The 16,960-nt window shown below is 39.1% G+C and overlaps 3 protein-coding genes across 3 annotated transcripts; all 3 read left to right on the top strand.

The window, feature by feature from the left end:
- The first annotated feature begins 1,871 nt into the window (after positions 1–1,871).
- LOC122003534 (probable calcium-binding protein CML35) lies at positions 1,872–2,888 on the top strand. The gene has a single exon (XM_042558639.1). It carries the CDS (start codon positions 2,082–2,084, stop codon positions 2,379–2,381), a length of 300 nt encoding a protein of 99 aa, XP_042414573.1. The 5' UTR covers positions 1,872–2,081; the 3' UTR covers positions 2,382–2,888.
- Positions 2,889–4,186: 1,298 nt separating this feature from the next.
- LOC122005150 (phosphoglycerate mutase-like protein 4) lies at positions 4,187–10,160 on the top strand. The gene is made up of 6 exons (XM_042560079.1): positions 4,187–4,556; positions 7,676–7,726; positions 7,805–7,915; positions 8,751–8,879; positions 9,233–9,308; positions 9,632–10,160. The coding sequence occupies exons 1-6, from the start codon at positions 4,458–4,460 to the stop codon at positions 9,853–9,855; spliced, it is 690 nt and encodes a 229-aa protein (XP_042416013.1). The 5' UTR covers positions 4,187–4,457; the 3' UTR covers positions 9,856–10,160.
- A 1,427-nt stretch (positions 10,161–11,587) lies between these two features.
- LOC122005149 (protein MIZU-KUSSEI 1-like) lies at positions 11,588–12,582 on the top strand. The gene has a single exon (XM_042560078.1). It carries the CDS (start codon positions 11,630–11,632, stop codon positions 12,383–12,385), a length of 756 nt encoding a protein of 251 aa, XP_042416012.1. The 5' UTR covers positions 11,588–11,629; the 3' UTR covers positions 12,386–12,582.
- The last annotated feature ends 4,378 nt before the right edge of the window (positions 12,583–16,960 follow it).

Below are 16,960 nucleotides of genomic sequence, written 5' to 3'. Positions count from 1 at the left end.
TTTAATTTCGTCATTAATGGGTTTAATGTCTTCATTAATGTCGAGATGTTATAGAATCATTATTAATGAGATTAATGTCGCCATTAATACTGAGACGTTACGAAATCACCATTAATGAGCTTAATGCCGCCATTAATGTCGAGACGTTACGGAATCAGCATTAATTTCACATTAATGCTTCCATTACACCCTTGAGCAAGATTCAAGTGACAATATGTTGGTTCATTCTTTTGGGTAAATTTTACCTCAACCGATCCGACATTCGACATGCGCAAGTCGTGCTCGCGCACGAGTCAACCTTGGTTCAGTACAATTCGGGCCCTGGATTTGCACCCACCCCTGCGCACTCATGCGTGAGAGAGTCTCTCTCCATGCATATGTTTACAATGCATGTGTCATAATTTAAACCAACAATAAAGCCAAGAGACTTCTAATGTGGGACTAAACTCATGCACAATAGAGTTTCTTCGTCTCCACCTCTTTATTTCATTCACATTTCCAACAGCAAGCAGCAGCCGCCTCCCTTTCCACGCGGACACTGCCGCTTTACCTCCTCTCTCGTCACCTTCGCTAGCCGCACAAGTGCATGCCACCATCGCACGGGCCCCACCTCCCTTGTTTCTCCGGTGGTTGCCACTTCCTAAATTTGTTAGCACCCTAGTGGTCACCTTCCAGTGACAGCCTACCCATCACCTTGGCTGACCCATTGCCTCAGTCCGATATCCATCCAACACTCCTCAATAGTAAGCCCCGCCGTCGGCACCTCAGATCCTTTGGTCCGATTCTCCGGCGCTTGACCCGTAGTGTCGTAAGCCTCTGATGTCGATCGGGCCCCCTAGCGCTCGTTGTTATTATGTTCTTACCGGACCTGCGTGCCGATGTTTTAGCCTGATTTGCGTGCCGAGGTCGCATCTAGTTTCGTGTCACCACTTCCAGCTCCATGACACGTCCGACTCTACTTCATCAGATCCAGCTCTTCATCCGGCTTATCTATCTACGCTTTCGAGTCACGACAACTCGATCAGCGTCCCATCCGAGGGCGCCCTTGGGACAGGGTACGTTCTCGTACTCATTCCTTATTCATTTTATTATTCTAGTTTTAGTCGGTTACTTATATATTCGTTGGATCTCCCTCGAGCCTCGGGGTGTCAGGGATAGAGGTAACTCGATCGCTAGCTGTAGGTAGCGTTGACTAGAGGATTTCTGACAACTTGGTCAACATAAATGTCATCTCAGCATACCCCTTCCGGGACATCGCGATTCGGTCAACATTTTATCCACCTTATCCGGCGGTCCATCTGACTCAGATTCCGAACAGAATCATACATATTTCGAGCTCGAATCTGAATATTAATACTTTTATAATATTTAGCTCGTTCGCACCCCTAACTAGGAGTAAAGGAGTAAAGGAAGCAGAGGGGGAAAAATAGTGGTACCATCGATGTAAATGCAATTATTATGAAAAGAGTAACTTAGAGAATTTTATTTCACTAACAATGCATCGATTTATTTGAAACAGCATCAGAGATTTTTCAATGGTTTTAATTTTTTGTTATATACTATTTAAATTTTCAGCTTACCCCTTAACTTAAAATTTTAAATTTTAATCAAATAAACTAATGAGAGAGAGAAAATCCACGTTAAAGAGAAGAAATACATCTTAATTCTTAAGAAGACAAAGTCAACTTGAAAGGGAAGAAGTATATCATGATATAGAAGTGTGAAGAATAATATCTAAAGTACTTTCTTGGAACAAATAATTCTGCTCTTTGTGGCCGTAATTGTACAACGAAAAACACGAGATGAATTCAGCTAGACTTATCTTCTCCAACAATGAAACTGAAGAAACAAAAATATGTCAGAAATTAAAGTGTGGAATCACTTTAATGGAGCACCGCCCAGAATTAGTGGCAGCAATTGTCGTCACTTTTCCTGATTCTCATCTCGCTGCAACATCCATATTTCTGAAATAATCCTCTCATCCACAGAATTCTGCCTGCCCCATGCTTATAAACTGCTTCCTTAGAGTTAGATCACTAAAAATTAACTGCAACTAACAGTGGTACTATATTGTACGGACGATGGCCTTCAAGAGCAGCAGCTACGCCGGCGGTAAGACCATGGACGGGGACGACGTCACGGTGGAAGAGTTCAAGGAGTGGCTGAGGAGATTCGACGTCGACAAGGATGGTCGCATAAGCAGTGAGGAGCTGCGTAGGGCGATCGCCAGCATCAGAGGGCGGCTCAAAGGTTGGATCAAGGGGAGGCGGGGGATTAAGTATGCCGACGCCAACGGCGACGGCTTCATTGGCGAGGATGAGATCGACAAGTTGATAGAGTTTGCTGGGAATAAGTTGGATCTCAGGATCGTGTTCAATTAATTATCATAACTTGCATGTTCTTAATCTCTATATAATTAATACTCGTGTCATGTACAAGATGACGATGGAAGAGCAAGTTATTCGTCAGCTTCATATGCGACGCGCGTGTTCAATTAGTGCCTTACAAACTAATACTCTATCGAAGATCCATACTAACTGATCGCCTACTGCATATATTTGATAAGATGCCAAGCCACCAGTGCACTATCCTGATATTGACAAAGTCACTGATCATCAAGGGGAGAAGGGGACGTCGAAGATGCATGTCTGCCGATGCTGAGAAGGAGAAAAAGAGAGAAAGAAAGCAAGAGGATTAGAATGGAGGTCAGGGATATCCTGACTCAGTCATTCTGATGTTCAGATTAGTCTTTAGTGAAGGAAAGCAGAGAGGATGAACAATAGTTGATAAAAAGAGGAGTGTGTACGTGTGCATATGCATACCTTGGCCCGTGAGGGCATGCTCTTTTTATAGCCTTGTTGCCAAGATAATACCTCTTTTATTATTAATTGGATATTGTGTCACAGTAAATAAAATATTTCATCGTTAATATATGTTCACTGTATAAGATCGCCTATGTTCCTTATCTTGTATAATCATACTGTTTCATGTGATATAACATTTATAGCGTCGACCCAGGAGATAGGGGTCCATTGGACCTAAAAGCCTGGCCCATTAAATAAGAGAGAACAGAGTCAAGCAAGATGTTGAGTCACTAGAATCAACTAGAGCTGAGCAGTGCGTTGACTTTTAAAGGTCATTCTTAATGTATATTCATCTAAGAGAATTGAGGGAGCTGAGTTCCTCGAGCAGACTGATTGGAGGAATCATATAGTTCAGGCGGACCGATTAGAGGAATTAGGGAGTTGAGCTGATTGAGCAGAGTATTGAATCGGAGAAGTTGAGTCCCTAATGTCGGACGGACCTATTGGAGAAATTAGAGAATTAAGCTGACTGAGCAGAGCACTGAGTCGGAGAGTTGAGCCCTTAGGGTCGGACAGACCGACTGGAGGAATCAGGGAGATGAATTGATTGAGCAGAGCATTGGATCTGGAGAGCTAAGCCTTTAGAGTCAGATAGACCGACTGGAAGAATCAGGGAGCTGAGTTGATTGAGAGGAGTATTAAGTCGAGGGAGCTGAGCCCCTAGACTCAAGCAGACTGACTAGAAGAATCAGAAGTTGAGCTAACTAATTAGAATACTAAATTGAGAGAGATGAGCCCCTAGGGTTAGGCTATCGACTGGAGAAATGGGGGAGCTGAGATGATTCAATGGAACACTGAATCGGGAGAACTAAGCGCTTAGGGTCGAGCGGAACAACCGAAGGAATTAGAGAGCTAAGCTAATTAAGCTTAGCAGGAAGCTAAGTCCCTTTTTGACCTTGGCTTTCACTGTAAGATCTCTATAATTCCAAATATACGTGAAAATCTGTACTTAATTCTCTACTTAATTCTCATATGATAAAAGATGATTCTCCCGTCATGAAATACCTCTACTTAATCCCTGTGTCATACTTAAAGAGTGAATCAACTAAATTGTACTAAGCAGATGACAAGTAAAAAATCCAAGAGAATGTTAATCATAAAATTTATATAGACTAACACAGAATAAATAGATTCTTTTGGTTAAGTGCTCAGTTTTGCTATGATAATAAAATAACGTATATACCACCATTTAGGTAAGGATGGAAATATTAAAAATAGAAGAGGCTTCATGATAAGAGTTTTTTTTAAAAAAAAAAATTGTTAACTTGCTTTACAAGTTAGGAGCCTGGATATTTAAATTTATTCAAAGTATGTAAATTTGAAGTGAACGGAAGATGAAAAAATTTTAACCCAATTTTTTGTCCTCGCTTGTGCTCAATTTTTCTCGAATTTTAACCACCGAGCTCGTTGGATTTCAGTGGAGAAATCAAGAGCCGTCGACTTCTCCTTCGATTATATTCCATCCACCGATTCGATTCCGATCGATTATTTGATCGTCTACGCTACAAGAGCACGAGGCGAGAATCCGTTTGCGTTTAGGCAGCGAGGTTGGGCTCTTAATCCCTCAGCCATTCTTTTCGACGATCCACGATCATGGATTCCGCTTCCAGCCCTGAAGATCTACCTCGCTTCGCTGAGATCGTCGTGATTCGCCACGGAGAGACGGCGTGGAACGCCTCCAGAATCTTGCAGGTATTATTTTTCACTCTTTCCTCAACCGACATGTGTTCGATGCTTGATCCGTCTTTAAGGCATTAAACCAAACACGAATTTAGGGGTGCGAAATGATAGTGGTTGGTGGATGAGAATACAGTGGAGGATAACCTATTTACAAACTTAGTGGTTTTGGTGAGATGGGCTCGCGTATTTTTCTTTTTCTTTTTCTTTTTAATACTTGTACATACTGAAGGATCGTCAAAATTGTTGATATGCAGTGGATCCTTGTTGGGGCGTCAAACAAATTCTTGTCTTAGAACTTTTTCAATTGTCACGCTATATTAACTTATTGTATCCAAAAGACCAAGATACGCTCTCTCACTTGTGTTAATTTTAGATAGGCCCGTCCGCAATGACTCTTCCAAAATTTGTCTCCTCTGCTCTTGTGGCAATTAGTCATATCAATTGTTCTTGTGACTTTGGATTAAAATGTAATGTTGCACATGTTATCTCAGCAGTGCTGAAAAGAGCATTTCTTTATGTGGATCTGCTTTAACATGTTCAGTTTAGGCTATTGTTGTTGCTCTTGCTATGAGCACTGCTAGTTAGTGTCTGATTTAGCATTGGCAACCTTTTCCAAACAAAGTTTCTCCACACTCATACTCTCTGTGCAAGTGAATGCAATTGATAGTTTAAGCTAGCATACACACGGATGATTTGAATTTGAAGAAAAATTAGTACATTGTGGATTCTGATGCATCTGATTATTAATCCACATTTTAAGATAAAAGAATGAAAATTTGGTTGTTTTTAGATGTGATTATACTTGTAGTTAACTGCTTCTTAACAGATAAGTAGATGCAATTATGAAATTGTAATTGTATTTATACCCAAAGAATTTTTAACTATTCAACACAGAATAATGATGCTTGATATAGATCTTAAGAATTATAAAAAGAAAATTGTGCCAAGATTTACAAAAGCTAGATGGTGGAATTTGAAGGATAAAATGTAAGAATTTCCGAAAGTAGGATGAAGCAAAGAGAAATTTGGAATGAAAAGATTGATGTTGTTGTTGTATGTGGATTTTAATTACATATAAGATTTCAGATGTAATAAGGTCAAATCTTGAAGATTCCAAAGGTTGAGGGACACATGTAGAGAGAGTTGGTGGTGGTATACAAAGGCCATTAGTATTGGTGTCACTGTAAAATTTGGAGAAAAGGTCATTGAGAGAAGAATAAGAATTGAAAATATTCTGAAAACCAAATTGATCTAATACCTGGGAGAGCAACTTCATACATTGTATATATAATAGAACAACTAATCAAAGAATATGGATAAAAAAGATTTGGAGATACTTATTTTGGAAAAAGCATATGATAGTCCTATACATTTATTATGGTGAGATTTTAAGAGGAAAGGAATATCAAGTAAGTATATCAATGTAATATGGGATGTGAACGGTACATACTAGTGTTATATATGTGTAACAAATTATTTTCTTGTAACTGTTTGTTTGTATCACTTCTCAATTCTAAATCTTATCAGTTTTAAATTAGCACTAGTCTTGATAACTCATTGGACATATCCATGATAAGCCTCTTAATGTATGTTATACATAGATGATATCTTACTAATTGGGGAAAACATAAATATAATAAATTTGAAGCTTGAATTGTCGAAGAAAAATTTTAGAAACCTTGTGTTAACAAGAATTTCAATTGAATGAGTGAAATGTATTAACAATGACAAGAAGTGGCAGATACTTAAGAATGATGAACTAAATTATCCTTGGGGTGTTGTATGATCACGTCATGACCCTTAGGCTAGAAAGAAAACTTTATAAGAGCATCTTCCCCCTCATCCACTGAGCTCAACTCCATTGAAACCTTCCCTGTGTCCATTTCCCTTTGTGTTGTAACTTGTAAATCCCTAGCATCTTTCATACTGTTCTGATGGATGCTACTCTCTCTCATCACCAGTTTCAGTTCTTCGCTGACTAATAGAATGGTATTCGAATTTCAATCCTTCATGATAATGACATTTTTTTATGAATCACGTCATTAATAATTTGTGTACCCATCCACAAAGGCAATTGTAAATTGGCATTCATTGTGTATGAGCTTGATGAATTGCAAATAACCACAGAGTTTAACACTCAAACTCATGTTTGTTGAAGAGTTTTTGAGATTATAGGTCCAGTGTGTTTCAAGTTAATTTGTCTATGATAAGTGAACATGCCATCTAAATTTGGGTCACTAAATAGAGATTTGCATAGTTGTCCAAGCTTAATAAGGATAACTTATAGTAGAAAAAGAAAAGTTAGCACAACAGTTGAATGAACACAATATGTGACCTGCTATGTGATCAATTCTTACAATGTTATAAGAATAATCTCAACAAGTATGTCCAAGTAATATATTTAGTTAGATTGCTAACACACTTGGAGAAAATGATAACTTATGGGTAAAATTTTAACAATTTAAGCATAATTATCAGAATATCTTAGATGACTCAGATTGGAAGCTTTGTTGCCGAGGTGTAAACAACCAAAAGAAACATAAATGGAGCTCAGCTAACCTATCCATAGAGGTTCTTCAATGCAGTCTTTTTTGTTGGATTAGCTTATTTTATCCTGGAATGTTTTTCTCAGGTTATGGACATTCTATGAACAAGGTTTTTGGATCAATTATTATCTAAGAAGCCATCAAAGCATAGGTCGAGTTGGATATTTATATGATTTAAAAATAAAATTACAAAAATGTCATGGTCTTCATTCATTCGATCTTTTTTTTTGTCCTCTAGACTTGTTTGGACTCTTTTGCATTAAAGTATTGATTTTCAATCATTGATCAATGTACCATGTCCTATTGTTACACATTGCAAACTGTGATACTCTTCATCAACTAACATCATGTGGTGATTGGCAAATCAATATGATATCTAGTTCCCACCTACAGATACTTCAGAAAAGTGATACAATCCATTAACCTATTGGATGGTATGACTTCAAGTCTCCATATGTTGTCCATATGGTATGACTTTGCATGTCTCCATTAACCATTGCATTCCAATACCTTAGAGTATTACGAATTGCAATTAAATTACCAATCAACTCGAAGGTTTCCAATAATATGGTGTCATTATTTTAGGGGCATTTGGACCCAGAGCTTAATGAAATTGGAAGGAAGCAGGCAATTGTTGTAAGCTACAGTCATTATCTCCATATAAAATTTTGCACCATGTGCTTCTGATTCTGGAGATCTCTATTTATTTGCAAGGTGGCTGGTCGGCTGTCTAAAGAGCCTAAATTTGCAGCTATATATTCATCTGACTTGAAGCGAGCTGCTGAAACTGCTAACATTATTGCAGACATTTGTGGGCTACCAGAGGTGAACCTAAAACTAAATTTGCAAGATTTTTTGTATTCCTCCAGTGGATTTTCACATTATTCCTATATTTTACATTAAAAGTTAGCCATATGTGCAAAATGTATTTATAGTTATGAAATTAGTTTTGTAGCAACAGTTTTTCTTTGTATCTATAGTTCTATAAACAAAACTTATATTGGTGTAGCATCTAGTTTCTTAACCAACTTTGTTTGAGATGGTTCTAAAATTATGACTGTTTTCTTGGTTGTATAAATAGGAGGAAAGATGGTAGGGGAGTGAAAGGAACAAAAATACACATGAAAAAGGCCATCCACGTGTTTTTTGTGCTACTTCTCATGCCCAAGTAAACAAGCCATTAGAGTGCCATCAGATAATATTATTGTAGTTTCATGTTTGTTTTTTTCTCAAACTGCTAGAATAATCTGAAACCTGCCTAATTATAAGCTTAAGGAGTTGCTGGTCTGACTGTGATCTGTTTATTCTCCTGTTAATGAATAGATGATGCACTAACGTTCAAGCTTGTATATTTGCATCTTGACATATCACCTAACATTTATACCTGGATGCCAAATGTTGGTGTAAAATTAAAATGTCTGAAAACAGTCTAATGAGAGTTTACAACTTGGCCACAGTATATCCTAACTTTGCCTTGTTCCACCAAAGTAAATGAGCAATTGCAATATTTCATGGATCACGCTTTACAGTTATAATCAGATGGAAATAAGTATGCAGGACATTTGAAGAAATACCCAAATTCAGTTTCTGTCAAGGATGTTGTGATTGGCTTCATTTTGTTGTTTTTTCCAGCTAATGAATGGTTTATTTAGTTTTTTAGGTAGTATTGGATTCATCTTTGCGGGAAAGGCATCTAGGTGATCTCCAGGGCTTAACTTTACGTGATTCTGCAAAGCTAAAACCTGAGGCCTACAAGAAATTTCTTTCAAGCAAACGAGATGAGATTCCTGTATGCTTCTATCTTTTATTATAAGACAGTGTTCTAGGATTTTAAAATATTTTGTTTATGAACGAATGATAAGGCCTCATATCTTGTATGATATTCAAGTATAAATGAATAGAATAACATAAGTGTAACCCCTTATTGTTCATTCCTCTTTCTCCATGATAACAGTTTCACTCAAGTTCTTCTCCGTGTAATTTATTGATTACCCCAAGAAGGCTACCTGGCTAGCAGGTAGCAACCACCATGTTCCAGGAGGTTGTTAAAATTAACTCCTAAAGAGCAATGGCATTAACATTTTGTATGAAGGACAAACATCCACTATTTCCTCATCTCCTTTCATTTTTTACTGTATTCAGGGAGGTGGAGAAAGTCTTGATCAACTTAATGAGCGATGTGTTTCCTGTATGCAGAAAATTGCCATGAAACACATAGGTATAATTTCTTTGAACATGTAAATTTTTTATTTTTTTATTATTTGAAATGAATGCATGGCTTTAGCAGCCATTCTGTATAATTATATATACACTACTCATTTATGGTCATTTCAATTCAAGTGCCAATATATACTAGTCATCATCCACCTTATAGTGCTGTAAACATTTGAATTGCTCTTTAAATTTGACATAAAATTCTTCAACCAACCTTACAAATTGCTATGCTGATACTTAAATTGGGGCATTAAATATTGTCACATTGTGTCGATAGCATAATAAAGATGTATGATCAAATTCTTTTTTTCTTTTTATGGCATCCAGGAGAAAGAGTCATTATTGTCACCCACGGTGGGGTGTTGAGAGAACTTCATGGACATGCTGTTTCTGCACAGAGTAAAGATGGGAAGATACATAATACATCTGTTAATGTGTTCCTTGTTTCTGAGTGTGGTGATTGGACTGTCAAAACATGGGGAGACATTAGCCATCTTCAAGAAGTTGGAGTCCTCACCAATGCATTCGGAGGTGATAAAAATTCCGGATGAGTGAGTACTTCTGAACATGAAAACCCAGACACTAGCAACAAGTCCTCACCAATGCAAGTTCAAGGCTAGCTTCTCATGACGTTATTGATTTGAGAAATTGGACTGACAAACTGCAGTCCTTTTTTGAAAGAAAGGCTTCTCAAGTCTTGTTTCATTTCTGCTAAACATGGAGGAGGCGTCTTTGCTATTGTCTACATCTCCATTGGTAACGTACTGGTGCAAATGCGATGGTGTTTATCCACTCCAACAATTTGAACGACGTTTAAATTATTCAATCTTCTTATTTGTCCACTATGCATCTAAAACTGCACATGAGCTAGCTGTCCGCGCCAAGCAATTCCCATTTCTTGCACTTGCTCATCTTTTCTTGTTCCCAATGAACTCCGTGAAATCAGCACGCAGCCCACTTGTGGCATAGCCTCCAAAACCAAATGCGGCTTTTCTTAAAATCATGAGAAAAAAGTGTCTCAGTACAAAAGCTCCTCAGCTAATAAAAGGGAAGCTGCAAGTTTCACAGAGATGTTATGAAACAATGCACATGCCCAGCTAAGAAAGCACAAAAAGGACATGTCCCCCATATTTCTTTCCATAAAACCCAATCGTGGTCCACCACATCCTATCCCATCAACCATTTTCTCTCAGCCGTTGTCCTTGGTCATATCAGTTCCAACTTAAGATCTTAAGTATATGACACGTTTGATTGAAAAATATTATTAATAATCTTCATTATCTATTATATTATTTAATTATATCTAGTTTAACAAGTGATTCCTAGATAATACAACATGTCCGTTATGTCGGTAATATAATTCAGAATATGATTATCTTAAAAGTATGAGGCTTTCTGATTTTAGAGTTAAAAAAAATCTAAATTTTTTCTCCAAAATGAATAATCTACAAGTTGAATTAAATAATATGATATTAAATTTTATTCATCATAATCTTAGTTATGTCACATAATCAAGATGGTATATGATAATTTAAATCAAACACACTTTACACTCTTAGGAAGATAAAATAATATATGCAATAAAATAATATTACTGTAATTGTTTTTGTTTGATTTGAAAAAAAAAATATCTTTTTTTAGCTTCGTAAGATTTTTATTTTTATTTATTTAATTCAAAATTCTTCTAATTAATAAATCTATCATAGGTTTGCACCTGCAAGCCATTTATTTATTTAAAAAGCATACTGGATGAAGACTCAAAACTGCTCTTCTTCCCATGCAGATGAAGTAAACAGGGAAATTGTTGATCGGTAGATCTCAATCGAAGTGTCTCTACAGCATGAATTTTCATTCATGAACCAACTTTAAATTCGATCCGACTAAAAACTTGCGACCATACTCTAACTAAATAAATTAATTATAATCCGTGAAGAACAGAGACTCGATAAAAATTAATGTTAAGTGCTGGAAATTAAAATGCCATTTAATTATAGATTTCATCAAATAGTAATAGGTGCCTTTCAAAGCTCTTGCCGCATGGTAAAATTTGTTTGGAAAAGAACTCTAATTCTAATCTTAATGCTTTTATTTTAAACTTTGAAATCATTTATTATATATATATATAGTTTTTAGTGTCATGAAAATTCTCAAATATAAATTTATATATGGTTCAAATAAATGGTTTATGGACATTTGAAGTTTGAAAATTACGTATAACCCACAAAATTAAAGAGCAATAATGTTCCTTGTCTTTTTATAGCGTCTCCCATGTTTCCTACACCATAAAACAAGTAACCAACCAACATAACTCCTTTGTCTTTACTCATGCTAAAACAAAAAATACCACCACCACCAGTGGAGTCAGAGACACCCCCGGCAACGGAGGGCCCGTTTTCCCTCTTCCGGCCGTCCTCCGCCATTCCCCGGCGATCCAAGACGGGAGGAAGCACCGGGATCCTACGCCTTCTGAAGATGATCCCTTTGCTCACCACCGGCTGCAAGATGGCGGCCTTACTCGGCCGGCCGAACAAAGCCCTGTCCTCCGGCCGCAGCGGCGCCGCCGCCATAATTACCCTGTTCGGCTACCGTCGTGGCCGCGTGAGTTTGGCCATGCAGGAAGACCCCAAGTCCGCGCCCGTGCTCCTCCTCGAGCTCCCCATCCTAACCAGCTCGCTCCACCGCGAGATGGCCTCCGGGCTCGTGAAGATCGCGCTGGAGAGCGAGGGCGGCGGCGGCGGCGGGGAGGCAGCGGAGCAGAGCCGTAGCAGGCTGCGGCTGGTGGACGAGTGCGTGTGGGCGGTGTACTGCAACGGGCGGAAGGCGGGGTTCTCGACGAGGAAGAAGCAGGAGTCGGAGGAGGAGCGGCAGATGATGAGGTTGCTGCGGGGCGTGTCGATGGGAGCTGGGGTGCTTCCGGCGGCTGAGGAAGCTGCCGCGCCGGCGGAGGGGGAATTGACGTACATGAGGGCGCGGTTCGAGAGGGTGGTGGGATCGAAGGACTCGGAGGCGTTGTACATGATCAACCCCGACGGCACCGGCGCCCCTGAGTTGAGCATCTTCCTTGTCAGGCTCAATAATTAGTGTGTATTTTATTGATCGATAGAAGTGGTTTCGAGTACTACTATTCTGTGCACATATATATATTAATTAGTTTTGATGGCTTTGTTTTCCTTTGTGTTTGTGTGTGTATTGCAGCTATATCGATCTACAATATCTCTTGAATTGGGATGTCTCTGTTGTAGTTGTTTTCTGAAATTAACTAGCTTTGCAGATTTTCAGCATGCAGCTCATTGTCGATCACTAGTAATTAATTAGTTGAGAGCCTACTATCAATTATTATGACATTTGAGAAGGAACAATGAATGCATTTTGGCCTTATATATATATATAAATGAGAACTAGCTAGTGGTTTGAGATGATGAATTACTCAACGGAGGACACTTTTCATTTGTATCTTTCAGATTTTTTTACATCAGGAGACGTAATAATGATATGTATTGTCAAATTATAAGAAAAAAAAAGTCAGGACCACAGTGTTTTTACGCCACAGAAGAAGGTACATTTTTAATCAGAAAAGTATTTAAAGCGAATCAAGACATGGACCTCATTTTTACAAACAAGACGATCATTAACATCATGAATCGCATTCTTCATTCAGAGCTGTCAGTGCTACTTTGATAATTAAACCACTTTACATTATGTATTGTTTAAGCATGCCATGCCTATTTGAAATAAGAAAAGCTTCAATTAAGGAGGTGCCTTTGTGTGTCCGGTTGCAAGAAATTGTTTAGAAATTAAGGGTGGTCAAACCTTTGATGTAACGATGTTTGTGGAGCACTCTCTGAGTCAAAGGGAAGGAAAAGTTGTTAGATAGACTCATGTACACATTTGAAGGTGATGATGGTATAGATGTTAAGATCATCAAATTGTGTATTGCCAATGTCATCGGTATGGTCAAACTAAAGCATATATATATATATATATATATATATATATATATATATATATCATCATGGAATTATAGCTCGACGAGTGATGAAGAGATAAGAGTATTTTGAAGATATTTTAGGACCTAATGAATGAATTAGCAAAAAAAAAAAAAAGGGGTTAAAAAGGAATATGAGTGGATAATTCAAATAAAGCTATGATCACTGATTTAGGAGGTAATATGCCACCCGGTTAAGAAAAACTCAATAGTTTTGTTGAGGTGACGGTCAAAGTCAATAGAAGGTCTAGACCGCCCCTGACTTTGGATCATCCTTGACTTTAAGTTGTTCCTGATGCCCCATGTTATTCCCGACTTTGCGTCAGCCTCGGTTCTACGTCGCTCCATGCTCCAGATTGTCCCTGACTCCATGCTATTCTGATAGTTCAAGCTATTCCCGACTTCGTGCCACTCCCACCTCTGCATCGAGCCCGACTTTGCATTGCTTCTGGCTCCGAGCAGGCTCTATATCATTACTCATGGAAGATATGGATAACATAACCGTTTTCTTCGAAGAATGTGGGAAAACATATCCATTTATTTCAGAAAACATGGATAACTTAAGTGGTAATCTCATAACACAAAGAGAACGTGAGGACATAGTCACAACTCTATAAATGATCGTTCACTCTTGCGGGCATAGGTACGCACACACACCTAATTAAACTTCTAGAAATCATAGACTACTCATCTTCTTCCTTATTCTCTTTTGTCGAAGATTTATTTCCTTATTCTCTTCTGTCGGAGATTTACTTGAGTGTCGGAGTGGCTGCGCTGAAAAATTCTCGACCGTCATTCTAATTCCCTCCTTGTATACTTCCCTTCAAGCTTTGATCGATTTCTTTACAAGTCCTTGTCGTTCCTAGGTGATCAACTTCAAAGTCAACATCAACGCTCATCCACCGATGGCTCATTCTTTGCCGGTCTCAAGCCGGATCAATCACTATGTGGGTTTGCCATGAGAAGAAGTTCAAGACAGAGGTAGGATACTTGTCTTGATGAGGATGATGGGTGATCATCTCATGAGTTTTTATAGTAACAAATTCCTGAATTAAGGCTCGACACCCACACGTACTCGTGCCCACATGATGCGTCCATCTCGATGTCATAACTGGGGGCAAGTCTTCATTGGATCCCAACCAACTCTGGGCCTGATTTACTGTGAGCGGACAATGTAACTTGGTACAACACAATACAATTAAGCGAGGGACATAGATCACACGGAAAGGACTCGACATGCCTGCGCCGATCGATTCCTCGCCGCACAATATATATGACCCACCTTCGCGTCAGCTTTTCCAGCCCCCGACGTGAAATTAAAAAGAAAAAAAGTTTGAAATTGAATTAGCCAACTTTTTTTCTTTAGGATCCAGAAACTGTTCAGGTGGGGTAACGTAGCGATGGCGGATAGACAGAATGATCTCGGTCGATGGTGGCGTTCTGAGAGAAGCTGGTGTGTCATTGCTGTTGCGCGTGCACGAGGAAGCGTCGGTTTTCGTGCGTTCTTTTGCTCTTCAGGCAAATTAAGTAGATACCGATCGAAACTAAACCGAGCAGAGCAGCGTTTTACCCACCCACGGCTGTTTTTCAGTCGGCCCAATCTGCTGCTGCGTGCGGTCCACCGCGATCCGAGCCCGAAAATGTTGGATTGCAAAAATAATTCGGTTAGGCAGATCTTTAGTCTTTTTTATATTCATTTTATTAGATTCCAAATGTGTTATTGATGCAGATTTAATTGGATTTCCCATTAACAAAAAGGAAATCTCTACAATTCTAAAAATGTTGAGCGATTTAGAAGAGCATATGCCTGTGTCTAAAAATACAATACAATATTCGAAGTGCAAAGGAAACAGTCTCGCTGGAATCGAATAAATTTCTACTTCAGGAAAGGAGTGAACACGCACAGGCCCGTGTCAGTCGACACGTAGATCATGCTGAGAGATGCGTCTAAACTAATCGATTAATTCCATCCGTAATTCTATTAGATAATTCATTGGCGTTGCATCAGCCAGCAATTGGGAATCATTTTAATATGTAAGTTCATTTTAAAGTGACAATTTATCTAACTCCAAGGCTCAGCTCCCCAATCTGACTCCAAAGTGCTCAATTTTTCTATTCAGATTAAAGTCCTTAACTCTTCCTCTCTTTAATAGGTCAAACCCTTAGCCCCAATGAATCTCTACCCAGTAAGCTGAAGTTATAAATGTTTCAGTGCGTAGGTTGTCAGAGCATGTGAAACGATATAATTATACAAGATACAGAGTGTGGGCGATTATATACCGTAGAGATATAGTGATGAGGCATTTCTTTATTATGATAGGACGTCTAATTAAAAAGAAAAAATATTTTTCCAACGATGTTATAAAAGGAATCCACATTTATAAGTCATGGTACGCTTACATATGTATAAACTGATACATATATTCTTCTCCATTGTCCATCTCCTTCATTTCTTCCCGTCGGTTGTTAACTTAAACGTCAAAGAGGTTGAGTCCGAGGCTCGGAGCACAACTTTGCATATTCCTCCGGCGGTTTGTCAATGTAGAAAATAATTCAACTCACCCATCAAGATCTCAAAGAACCATAGATGTTATCATGCTGCAAAAGGTTGGAACCGTCAACCCAGCGGCCCCCTCAACCCGGCTCCACAAGTATGAGAGGGAGTAAATCATGATAAATACGGGCCCAGCTATGACATGGTGGTTTCAGGTGTTTAGCACGGACAGATATTGATGTTATCGCATTTGCTGCCGCAGACCCTCGACCTCTCGACTCATGCTGCAAGAATCCATGTGATAACCAGTTGATCCTGCCCGTGGAGGCTACCATAGATGTTATCATGATTTCATGGTTTGATGTCCTGATAGACTTAGTCATAATTTCGGGGTCTGAGGTTATGACATGCTTAGCCGTGATTTGTTGCCAAGGCTGTCACCGTTTAGTCCCCTATTTTGTGCCAATCGCGCCCACGAGATCAGTTGCTGCAGCCTGATTGCAATTTTATGGACAGGAGGCTGATTTGGCCACGATTTCAAGACTCGTAGACGCTGCGGCCAGCTTGCCTGCTACTGGCAGCCGCGTTTGGAAAAAAATTTGACCTTTGGTAAATATATAATTTGATTTGTTTGTAAAGTATTATTTAACTGAAGGCGTAAATTGCCTTTTTTGTTTATTTAATATATAAAAAAAAGGCTCTAGTAGTAAAAAGATCGCGTCCTTAGGCAGCTGTCAAAAGTTCTCGAAATGAATAATTCGCTACTCGTACGTAGAATCTCCCAAACCCAATCCTTCTATAGGAGAATTTCTGTGCCATTGCGGGACCCGATAATTCAGCCAATGCAGGACAGGTTTGTGTTGAAGTAGGCGAGAGCAATCGAGAACAACGTGGAAGGCACATGTTTTTTGGGCGTACCAGTCGCATCGACTGCCCGATCAGCGGGATCTCGGAAACCGCCGATGGGTCAGGCGACCAGTTCAAATGGACGGTCGAAGTCGACGACGGTAACGCAGCCCCGACCGTCAGATGTAATCAACAGACAAACAGCCCTAGAAAATTATTTCCGCGTCGAAAGCAAAATTTGGTTACGAAACGTTCGGAATTCGCAAGTGGAACCCTACCCTGAGTCGGCCTCCCCTTCGTCGTCTTCCTCCTGTGCTATATAAATTGCGCT

This window comes from Zingiber officinale, chromosome 7B (assembly GCF_018446385.1).
Source record: "Zingiber officinale cultivar Zhangliang chromosome 7B, Zo_v1.1, whole genome shotgun sequence".
NCBI classification, from domain to species: Eukaryota; Viridiplantae; Streptophyta; class Magnoliopsida; order Zingiberales; family Zingiberaceae; genus Zingiber; species Zingiber officinale.
Note: the sequence above shows the minus strand (reverse complement) of the source record. Positions and strands in the feature narration are given on the sequence as shown.

Bases quoted from the DNA above. Each gene is read 5' to 3' on its own strand.
- LOC122005149 (XM_042560078.1), top strand. From the start codon at position 11,630: ATGCTAAAACAAAAAATACCACCACCACCAGTGGAGTCAGAGACACCC.
- LOC122003534 (XM_042558639.1), top strand. From the start codon at position 2,082: ATGGCCTTCAAGAGCAGCAGCTACGCCGGCGGTAAGACCATGGACGGG.
- LOC122005150 (XM_042560079.1), top strand. From the start codon at position 4,458: ATGGATTCCGCTTCCAGCCCTGAAGATCTACCTCGCTTCGCTGAGATC. The intron at 7,727-7,804 runs GTAAGCTACAGT...TTTATTTGCAAG, and splicing joins GAAGGAAGCAGGCAATTGTT to GTGGCTGGTCGGCTGTCTAA. The intron at 9,309-9,631 runs GTATAATTTCTT...TATGGCATCCAG, and splicing joins AATTGCCATGAAACACATAG to GAGAAAGAGTCATTATTGTC.